We start from the raw sequence: 11,438 nt of genomic DNA, 5'->3' as shown, positions 1-11,438 counted from the left end.
CGCCTGACCCCTATCGCAGGTTGAACCAGGTCTCCACCTGGTGGGTTAGTATTTTAGTAGGGAGAGCATATACTAAACCATAATGTCTATACACACCATCATGTACATATATATTTATATTCCTTACAATGACATTGTTTATTCTGATATTTTTGGGATTTGTGTGTATTAAGTATTACTGCACTGTTTGAGCTAGAAACTGAAGCATTTCACTGCACCTGCGATAACATCTGCAAAATATGTGTACACAACCAATAAAATTTGATTGTATCTCATCAAGTGTATAGAAATCCATAGGAACTGAATTTTGTACTTGGTTTTATTTCATACACATGTGTAGGCCATAATATTTCCAAACATATTATTACCTCCTACAGTAGGTGCGTCTTCAGTCAAGCTTAGGAGTGGTGGGCAATCTTCATTTGTCCCTGCCAAAACCTTGAGCTCCAGTGACCCTGTGACTGGAGCAGTACGCCAGTCCCTGAGAGAATCATTTCAGGCCTCTTCCATCAGAGGGCTGCAGAGACCCCAGTCCCTTAGCCCCGCTGGTTTGAGGAACCCCTGTCCCAGTAAGGCCCTCTCAGTTGGAGAGTACCTGTCAAGTCATGGTCATGTCTATGCCTCCCCTGAGAGATCCACTACCCTGATTTGGGACAGAATGGGGCAGCCTGCCAATGCACATAGGCAAAACGGTGTACTCAACATTCCTTAGTAATCTGTAACAAACTCTCACTTCAAATATTTTCACTTCATGTATTAAAGTACATTAAACAGTAGGTTTGATTTCTGTGCATTTCATTTGAGTTGTCATTTTCTTCTGCCGATCATACAGTACTGATTTATTTAGTGTGGCTTCACGATCCCTTCCACTGGAACTGGACACATCCCTCCTTTTTCAGTTATACATGCAAGGTGCTGCACAAATACATCTTAAATGATTCAAATGTTTTGATTTGACACACAAATCCACATACTTAGAACCGATACAGTATATCACACAGGCCTCAGTCATAAAAAAAACAATTTTCTGCATACTACTTTTACACTGGTTTACATGTAAATGTCTTCCTCAATCACTCCAGTACCCCTGCACATTGAAATAATGGTACTGCATGACCTGTATATAAATCTGTATATATCTGCATTCATGTGTTTCATTTTTTTCTTCTCTCCATTTCACTTGTTTTATTTCTTATCTATTTTACTATATCTATTGTGCATTATAGGAAAAGAGCTCACAAGTTATGTACTGTACTGTTTTACACATACTTTATTCTGTGCATGTGACAAAAATGGTAACAATTTATACTACGTTTCAGTTGAAAACTCAGAATTTAACACTTAGAGGACAGTTACAGTATTGGGCCTAGGGGCTCTAACTTCGGATAATCATAGCAATTTGTTGCAAAGTGAGTGAGCAGTTGTGGTATACACTGCACTTCCACCTATTAGTTAGTACATACAGACATGTTTAAGATTTCTAAACTTTACAATAGTTACATGACGTATGTCTAGTTGTAGAGACAGGGACCAGCAGTTTCGGAATAAAATATTGAAGACTGAGCGCAGTCTACTCCCCCACCGCCCCCACCCTTCCGAGCTATCAGGGAGCTACGTGATTGGTCCAGGCCTGAAAACAGCCTTAAGGATCTAGAATGTTGTACAGGCCTCTCATTTGCACCATGAGAAATATAACCTAATTTAACAAGAAGACTACGGAAAGACTGTTTGAACCCGAAAAGTGTCATTTAAAAAAGACACCAGTGACTTGGTTTGGTAAGTATGTATTACGTTTAATGCAATATGACAACGGGGCCTTGTCACGAAGGCCTACGGGCCTCCACCCCAGTCGAAAAAAAGCAACAATGGTGGCTAGCTAGCCAAGCGAATTAACGGAATAGCTAGCTCGGAAATATATCGTGACTTTTGCAAGCCGATGTTCATTTGTGTCTTCTTTCAGTGCACACTTTCTAAAGTATATACACAGTTGTGGGGTTACTGCGTTTATTTTACTAATAATATTGATTACAATTGCTGGGAATGCTATTGCTAACTAGTTAGCTCGCTAATTTAGCACAGAACAGAAAAACATTTGCAAAGCATCAGTATTGCATACTTGTTGGAGTCCTGAAAAAAAATCATAGATTCGACGTATGCTTAAATATCATTTAGCATATTATTCATGTGTATTCATTCTTTTTGCTAGTCACCTGTGCGCTCGCGCTATACGTCATTGTTGGCGGGGTTGTGTGCCCACAATGTAAACAGAAGCCGCCATATTTATTGCGTCTGGGCGCTCTCTCTGCTGTCTGTCAGTGGGTTGTAACTAGATGGAGTACAGCTACGACCGGAAGTGACTTTTCGTGGCAGGCTAGGAGAGCATTTTAGCTAACCCTTTTCCTAACCTTAACCTCATTATCCTAACCTGCTACGTTAATGATCCTAACCTGCTACGAAAAAGTAACTTCCTGTCATAACGGTATTCCACCCAGGTAGGATAATTTACGCGGCTGTGACTAGATGCAGTACAGCTACAACCGGAAGGGACGTTTCCTAGCAGGTTAGGAGAGCATTGTAGCTTACCCTTTTCCCAACATTAACCTAATTCTCCAAACCTGACATTCTCCTAACCTAATCAAGCATTATAGCTGTCTGCTTTATTTCCACAAAACAATTATTTTTCAGGATAGATAATATAATGGAAACTGATTTATCGGCTATGTGTTTTCCTTTTCTCTATTTCAAGTGTCTCCTCCCTTGCTGATGACAACAACAAAAAGCATAACACTTCACTGATTGTTTGAGAGCACAGCATCAAATGTGAATACTGAAATGCAATGTGTTTTTAATCTTTCAGTCTTAACATTTAGTAGTTTTTATGTCAATGTTTATTCAGCATTGATGAAGATCAGTCTGTTGATTATTTAATTGAATCAAATGTGTTGACACATTTGTATTGATTTATGCATTGACAGAGGTCCTGATTGAATGAATAAAATGAGATCAACTTAATCCTCTCCTCTTTTGTGTTTGTACCAGGCAGGATACAAATAGAATGGACCGTGGTGGAGGGGTCTTGAACTTTCAGATGCAGAACTCAAAGATGCAACACACAATGATAATGCAGGATTTTGGTATGTCATCTCATTCAATACTCCATGGCCTTTTGTTCATTTGACTGTCTGTGTATGTTCGATCTGATATGATGAGTCTAACTATTCCTCCTGACTTCCCCAGTGGCAGGTATGGGTGGCATGGCTCACATCGACGGTGACCACATTGTGGTGTCTGTGCCAGAGGCGGTGCTGGTGTCAGATGTGGTGACTGATGAGGAGGGCATCACATTTGAGCATGACCTGGGCTCAGAGGTTGTAGAGGGGCCAGACATCTGCTGCAGTGACGACCCTGACGGCATGATCATGACTGAGTCGGTCCTGGGGGCCGAGGTGGCCATCGATGAGGTGCTGGACTCAGACCACCATCAACATGTGCTGACAGCAGAGCTCATAGAGGAATCTGACAGTGTTCCTGACCGGGTGTTTGAGATGGTCACGGAGGAGATCATGGTCTCTAACTGCAACTCAGAGACATATGTGGAGGAGATGGAAGACTCTGCAGTCACCATCGAGGAGCAGGACGATGAGGATGGGGGGAGTGTCTCTGAGGACTACCTGGTGATCTCCTGTAAGTCGCATACATCTTCTGTTCTTAGAACTACTAGCATTTCATGGTAAGGTTGTATTCGGCGCATGTGACAAATATAATTTGATTTGATTTGGTCCAAGACTGACAGAATAATTGCCTTCAATAGGATGAATCAGAGAATGTACACACCCCTACATATTTATTTGGACAGTGAAGCTTAAACGATTCATTTAGCTCTATACTCCAGCATTTTTGATTTGAGATCAAATGTTTTATGATGCGAAAGAACAGAATGTCACCTTTTATTTGAAGGTATTTTCATACATATCTGTTTTACCGTTTACAAATGAACACACTTTATGTATCTAGTCCATTTGAAGGTGTGCTAAGTATTTGGACAAATTCACTTATAGTGTATTACATTTAGTCTAAAGTTTAGTATTTGGTCCCATATTCCTAGCACGCAATGACTACATCAAGCTTGTGACTCTACAAACTTGTTGGATGCATTTGCAGTTTGCATTATTTACCATGAATTTCTATTGGGAACAACATAATCTGAAACACAACCAAAACAAACTGCAAATGCATCCAACAAGCTTGACGTGCTCATTGTGTGCTAGGAATATGGGACCAAAACTCTAAACTTAAGACTAATTTGAATACACGATAAGTGAATTTGCCCAAATACTTTAGACACCTTCAAATGGGGTGACTAGATACATAAAGTGCATTCATTTGTAAAAGGTAAAACAGATATATATGAAAATACCTTCAAATAAAAGGTCACATTCTGTACTGTCGCCTCATATGAAACATTTGATCTCAAATTCAAAATGCTATATTATAGAGCCAAATTATAAGTTTTAGCTTCACTGTCTAAATAAATATGCAGGGGAGTGAACAATAATTGTGCTGTTTGTGCAGTGGATGATGTTGAGGAGAAGTTGGACATGGAGGACACGCCCCTTAAGATGGGTTCTGAGGTGATGCCTGAGGAGGATGGCTCCAAAGAGGGCGACTACGACTCTGAGTGCATCAAAGTCTACATCTTCAAGGCAGAGGCTGATGATGATGTTAACATAGGCGAGGACTGCTATTATTTGGCTTTCTGAAAGTTACGACTTATTTGAAAGGCACACCTCTGTTTAGTTTTCCTGACTTCAGACGTTTACTGTGAGTGCAGGTGGCACAGAGATTGTAGCTGAGAGTGACTTCCACAACGGTCACACAGTGCTGGAGACTGGGGGCATTGGCAAGCTGTCTCGAGAGAAGATGGTCTACATGGCAGTGAAAGACCCTTCCCAGGAGGATTCAGAGATCAGTGAGTCCCCTGAATTACCAGCACTTCCTCCAATCCCTTATACACATCAGATCATATGTCTGTCTTATTCTTTTTGTCCCAATAAGTGGTTGTAGTATTAAGTATAATGACTATGTTTTGCTTGTCTCTGAGCAGACTGTGCTGAGATGGCAAATGAGGTGTACATGGAGGTGATAGTGGGAGAGGAGGATGCCCCTGCCATTCAGGACTCCCTGGAAGACTCCAGCCATAATAAGAACTTTGGCACCATAGCCTGGGCTGCAGCTTATGGTAAAGCTGACTCCTTTCCTTCATAGGCATGCATTCAGTATGCTGTAAGATAGAATTCTACATTTAGCCTTACATTTCGATTTTGTTCACATCATGATTTTTGAGTGTGGAATTGGTGGATGTGGTATATGACATAGGCTCAAAATAATTTTCTCTAGGTAACAGTCTGGACTCCAGGCTGGAGAACAAGAACAACACAGGTACACATTACCTGAAGATCAGCGACAGCCTGAGTACAAGTAGAGCTCTCAAACAGAATATCAAGAAAAAGAAGAAGGGAGAGACACGTCAGTGTCAGACAGGTATGGGGTTCTATGTTCATTAAACCATACAATTTTATAATATTAGTTTTTAGCTGTAGCCCTAACACTGCCTGGTCTTTTTCTTCCACTCTTCTCCCCAGCTGTGATCATTGGTCCAGATGGCCAACCTCTGACTGTGTACCCCTGTCACATCTGCGGGAAAAAGTTCAGATCACGAGGCTTCCTGAAAATCCACATGAAGAACCACCCGGACCACATGTTCAAGAAGAAGTACCAGTGCACAGACTGTGACTTTACCACCAACAAGAAGGTCAACTTCCACAACCACCTGGAGGGCCACAAGCTCATAGTGAAGAGTGACAGGGTACCAGAGTTCACTGAGTTCACGCGGCGTTACTGTGTGGAGAGCCCCCTCAGCTCCAACAAGCTCATCCTGCGTGACCAGGAACCCAAGCTGCACCACTGTAAGTACTGTGACTATGAGACAGCCGAGCAGGGTCTGCTCAACCGCCACCTGCTGGCTGTGCACAGCAAGAGCTTTGCCCATGTATGTGTGGAGTGTGCGAAGGGTTTCCGCCACCCCTCAGAGCTCAAGAAGCACATGAGGACCCACACAGGTGAGAAGCCTTACCACTGCCAGCACTGTGAGTTCCGTTGTGCCGACCAGTCCAACCTGAAGACCCACATAAAGAGTAAGCACGGCGCTGAGCTGCCCTTCAAGTGTGGACACTGCCCCCAGGCCTTCCCTGACGAGCGGGAGCTGCAGAAGCACATGGAGATCTTCCAGGGCCACAAGACGCACCAGTGTCCGCACTGCGAGCACAAAAGCACCAACTCCAGTGACCTGAAGCGCCACATTATCTCTGTGCACACCAAAGACTTCCCTCACAAGTGTGATGTGTGTGAGAAGGGCTTCCACCGGCCTTCGGAGCTCAAAAAACATGCAGAGACTCACAAAGGTGCCAGGCTGCACCAGTGCCGCCACTGTGACTTCAAGACGCCGGACCCGTTCATACTCAGCCGCCACATCCTGTCCGTCCACACCAAAGACTTGCCATTCAAGTGCAAGCGCTGTCGACGGGGCTTCAGGCATCAGCTGGAACTGAAGAAGCACATGAAGACCCACACTGGACGGAAAGTGTACCAGTGCCAGTACTGTGAGTACAGCTCCTCTGACGCTTCTGGTTTCAAACGGCACGTCATATCCATCCACACCAAGGACTATCCCCACCGTTGTGACTACTGCACTAAAGGCTTCCGTAGGCCCTCTGAAAAGAGCCAGCACATTGCGCGGCATCACAAGGACGTTTTAATGTAGAGTTTCACTTCACACACCCTTTCCCATATTCAAAACAATCCTATTCTCACTCACTATAGAGCAGGGAAATACAATGGTTTCAATGTGGTAAAGGATGACAATTGTCACATTTTCTTACAACTTTATTAGTTATTTATTAACCTTATCCTCACATCACCATTAGTACTCAAACCTAGGGTGCTATTCAAACAAACTTCGTCAGGCAAGTCCTGAATCAGAACATTGCTGAAAGCACATTTTTTTCAGTAGTATGCTTGTGCATGCCTGGATTGTTTGAATAGCACAACACTTGTTATATGCAGTGTCAGTGCTAAGATAATTTGATTTGAACTAATGCCATGTTTGATTGACTGCTGACTACTCTCATTTTGACCTTGGGATAACTGTTCTCTGACAAGTCATTGTATGATTTTTTAGTACTGTTTCTGCTAGCAATAAATTGTGAAAATAGTGCATTTTAAAGACCCAGTTATAATTGCAAATGTAAACAGTCGTCTGTGTCAGTTTTCTCTATTCAAAGGGATGGAAAGGGGATGTGGACGACTCGGCTTTGTACTCGTATGTGTCCATTATGCATTGAAATAATCGCTTGTCAGACAATCAGGGGTTTTCAATTTTTCCCATGTGTGCACTACTAAAATCATTTTGCTCAGAGCCAACAACATCATGTTCACTATCAGGACTGTCTCTCATGCATCAGACAAAATCAGTGTTATCTATTCTCATGTCTCAACTGAAATGTTAGGAGCTCCTTTAGTAAATAAAGACATCTCCTGATAAATTGTTCACTCACCTCAACCATTCATTCACTCTTCATATGAACTTTTTGCCATCATTCATTCAGTAACAAATAATGTAGCAACAGGTGGATTTGTGTTAAGATGACACTGCTTTGCATCTTACATGGGCACCTACTGACATCAAGTCATCCCATGATTGACCTAGAGAGGTGAAATCAAGATGTGTTTTGTTTATTGATCAAGAATGATGAACATCTGATTTGTGGAAATGTACTTTTTTAAATATCTTTGAAGGGTATAGATAACCCCCCCCCCATGACAAAAATGATCAGTTTCTCTGATTTGACTATTTTATAGGTATGTGTTTGGGTAAAATGAATATTTTTGTTTTATTCTATAAACTATTGACAACATTTCTCCCAAATTAAAATATTGTCATTTAGAGCATTTATTTGCAGAAAATGACAACTGATCCTCCATCAAATTTCAGTGGGTGCAAGACCTGGAGAGGCCTACAAGCCACAGTGTCTCGCACCCACTGTGAAATTTGGTGGAGGATCAGTGATGATCTAGGGGTGCTTCAGCAAAGCTGGAATCGGACAGATTTGCATGAATCAAGCCACTAACAAGGTTGTCCTGGAAGAAAACTTGCTTCCTTCTGCTCTGACAATGTTCGCCAACTCTGAGGATTGGTTTTTCCAGCCGGACAATGCTCCATGCCACACAGCCAGGTTAATCAAGGTGTGGATGGAGGACCACCAACTCAAGACCCTGTCATGGCCAGCCCAGTCTCCAGACCTGAACCCCATTGAAAACCTCTGGAATGTGATCAAGAGGAAGATGGATGGTCACAAGCCATCAAACAAAGCCGAGCTGCTTGAATTTTGATGCGCCAGGAGTACATCAATGATGTCACTCTCGCTGCTGGTGATTCTCTGATCCACCTCTACGCAGACGACACCATTCTGTATACTTCTGGCCCTTCTTTGGACACTTAACTAACTGCCAGACGAGCTTCAATGCCATAAAACTTCCGTGGCTTCCAACTGCTCTTAAATGCAAGTAAAACTAAATGCATGCTCTTCAACCGATCACTTCCCGCACCTGCCCGCCCGTCCAGCATCACTACTCTGGACGGTTCTGACTTAGAATATGTGGACAACTACAAATACCTAGATGTCTGGCTAGACTGTAAACTCTCCTTCCAGACTCACATTAAGCATCTCCAATCCAAAATTAAATCTAGAATCGGCTTCCTATTTCACAATAAAGCATCCTTCACTCATGCTGCCAAACATCCAAACTGACCATCCTACCGATCCTCGACTTTGGCGATGTCACCTATAAAATAGCCTCCAACACTACTCAACAAATTGGATGCAGTCTATCACAGTGCCATCCGCTTTGTCACCAAAGCCCCATATATCACCCACCACTGCGACCTGTACGCTCTCGTTGGCTGGCCATCGCTTCATACTCGTCGCCAAACACACTGGCTCCAGGTCATCTACAAGTCTCTTCTAGGTAAAGCCCTGCCTTATCTCAGCTCACTGGTCACCATAGCCGCACCCACCCGTAACACGCGCTCCAGCAGGTATATTTCACTGGTCACCCCCAAAGCCAATTCCTCCTTTGGTCGCCTTTCCTTCCAGTTCTCTGCTGCCAATGACTGGAACGAACTGCAAAAATCACTGAAGCTGGAGACCCATATCTCCCTCACTAGCTTTAAGCACCAGCTGTCAGAGCAGCTCACAGATCACTGCACCTATACATAGCCCATCTGTAAACAGCCCATCCAACTACCTCATCCCCATACTGTATTTATTTATTCATCTTGCTCCTTTGCACCCCAGTATCTCTACTTGCACATTCATCTTCTGCATATCTACCATTCCAGTGTCTAATTGCTATATTGTAATTACTTCGCCACCATGGCCTATTTATTGCCTTACCTCCCTTATCTTACCTCATTTGCATTCTTTTTTCTAATGTATTATTGACTGTATGTTTGTTTATTCCATGTATAACTCTGTGTTGTTGTATATGTCGAACTGCTGTGCTTTATCTTGGCCAGGTCGCAGCTGTAAATGAGAACTTGTTCTCAACTAGCCTACCTGGTTAAAAAAAGGTGAAATAAAAAATAAAATAAATAAAGTCACTAAACATCAATGTGAAAGACTGGTGGAGAGCATGCCAAGACGCATGAAAGCTGTCATTGAAAATCAGGGTCATTCCACCAAATATTGATTTCTGAACTCTTCCTAAGTTAAAACATTAGTATTGTGTTGTTTAAAAATGAATATGAACCTATTTTCTTTGCATTATTTGAGGTCTGACAACACCGCATCTTTTTTGTTATTTTTACCAGTTGTCATTTTCTGCAAATAAATGCTCTAAATGACAATATTTTTATTTGGATTTTGTGAGAAATGTCAGTAGTTTATAGAATAAAACAAAATGTTTAATTTTACCCCAAAACATACCCATAAAATATAAAACCAGAGAAACTGATCATTTTGCAGTGGTATCTTAATTTTTTCCAGAGCTGTGTATATATATTTTTTATAGAATATATATATATATATATATATATATATATATATATATATATATATATACACAGTACCAGTGAAAAGTTTGGACACACCTACTCATTCAATGGTTTTTCTTTATTTTTACTATTTTCTACATTGTAGAATAATAGTGAAGACATCAACACTATGAAATAAAACATTTGGAATCATGTAGTAACAAAAAAAAACTGTTAAACAAATCAAAATATATTTTAAATTTGAGAATCTTCAAAGTAGCCACCCTTTGCCTTGATGACAGCTTTGGCATTCTCTCAACCAGCTTCATGATGTAGTCACCTGGAATGCATTTCAATGAACAGGTATGCTTTTTTTAAAGTTCATTTGTGGAATTTCTTTCCTTAATGCTTTTGAGCCAATCAGTTGTGCTGTGACAAGGTAGGGGTGGTATACAGAATATTGCCCTATTTGGTAAAAGACCAAGACAATATTATGGCAAGAACAGTTCAAATAATCAAAGAGAAATGACAGTCTATCATTACTTTAAGACAGTCAATCCGGACAACTTCAAGAACTTCTAAAGTTTCTTTAAGTGGAGTCGCAAAAACCACCAAGCGCTATGATGAAACTGGCTCTTATGAGGACCGCCACAGGAAAGGAAGACCCAGAGTTACCTCTGCTGCAGAGGATAAGTTCATTAGAGTTAACAGCCTCAGAAATTGCAGCCCAAATAAATGCTTAACAGAGTTCAAGTAACAGACACATCTCAACATCAAATGTTCAGAGTAGACTAAGTGAACCAGGCCTTCATGGTCGAATTGCTGCAAAGAAACCACTACTAAAGGACACCAATAAGAAGAAGAGACTTGCTTGGGCCAAGAAACACAAGTAATGGACATTAGGCTGGTGGAAATCTGTCCTTTGGTCTGAGTCCAAATTTGAGATTTTTAGTTCCAACCGTCGTCTTTGTGAGATGCAGAGTAGGTGAACGGATGATCTCTGCAAGTGTAGTTCCCACCGTGAAGCATTGAGGAGGATGTGTGATGGTGCTTTGCTGGTGACACTATCAGTGATTTATTTTGAATTCAAGGCACACTTAACCAGCATGGCTACCACAGCATTCTGCAACGATACACCATCCCATCTGGTTTGCGCTTAGTGGGACTATCATTTGTTTTCAACAGGACAATGACCCAACACACCTCCAGGCTGTGTAAGGGCTATTTTACCAAGAAGGAGAGTGATGGAGTGCAGATGACCTGGCCTCCACAATCCCCCGACCTCAACCCAATTGAGATGGTTTGGGATGAGTTGGACTGCAGAGTGAAGGAAAAGCAGCCAACAAGT

The 11,438-nt window shown here is 41.9% G+C and overlaps 1 protein-coding gene across 3 annotated transcripts; it reads left to right on the top strand.

Moving 5' to 3' along the window:
* Positions 1–1,321: 1,321 nt before the first annotated feature.
* On the top strand, positions 1,322–7,606 carry LOC112257756 (zinc finger protein 711). 3 transcript variants are annotated; one of them, XM_024431579.2, is made up of 8 exons: positions 1,324–1,776; positions 3,044–3,134; positions 3,238–3,684; positions 4,573–4,731; positions 4,832–4,969; positions 5,105–5,239; positions 5,398–5,541; positions 5,643–7,606. In XM_024431579.2, exons 2-8 carry the CDS (start codon positions 3,056–3,058, stop codon positions 6,818–6,820), a joined length of 2,280 nt encoding a protein of 759 aa, XP_024287347.1. In that variant the 5' UTR covers positions 1,324–1,776; positions 3,044–3,055; the 3' UTR covers positions 6,821–7,606. The 3 variants fall into 3 exon arrangements, with proteins under 3 accessions (XP_024287348.1, XP_024287347.1, XP_024287346.1); XM_024431578.2 differs by having other exon boundaries at positions 1,325–1,776; positions 3,040–3,134; XM_024431580.2 differs by lacking the exon at positions 4,573–4,731 and having other exon boundaries at positions 1,322–1,776; positions 3,040–3,134.
* Positions 7,607–11,438: the final 3,832 nt, after the last annotated feature.

Source organism: Oncorhynchus tshawytscha, linkage group LG09 (genome assembly GCF_018296145.1).
Source record: "Oncorhynchus tshawytscha isolate Ot180627B linkage group LG09, Otsh_v2.0, whole genome shotgun sequence".
Classification (NCBI taxonomy): Eukaryota; Metazoa; Chordata; class Actinopteri; order Salmoniformes; family Salmonidae; genus Oncorhynchus; species Oncorhynchus tshawytscha.
The sequence above is the reverse complement of the archived record's forward strand: the minus strand, read 5'-3'. Positions and strand labels throughout refer to the sequence as shown.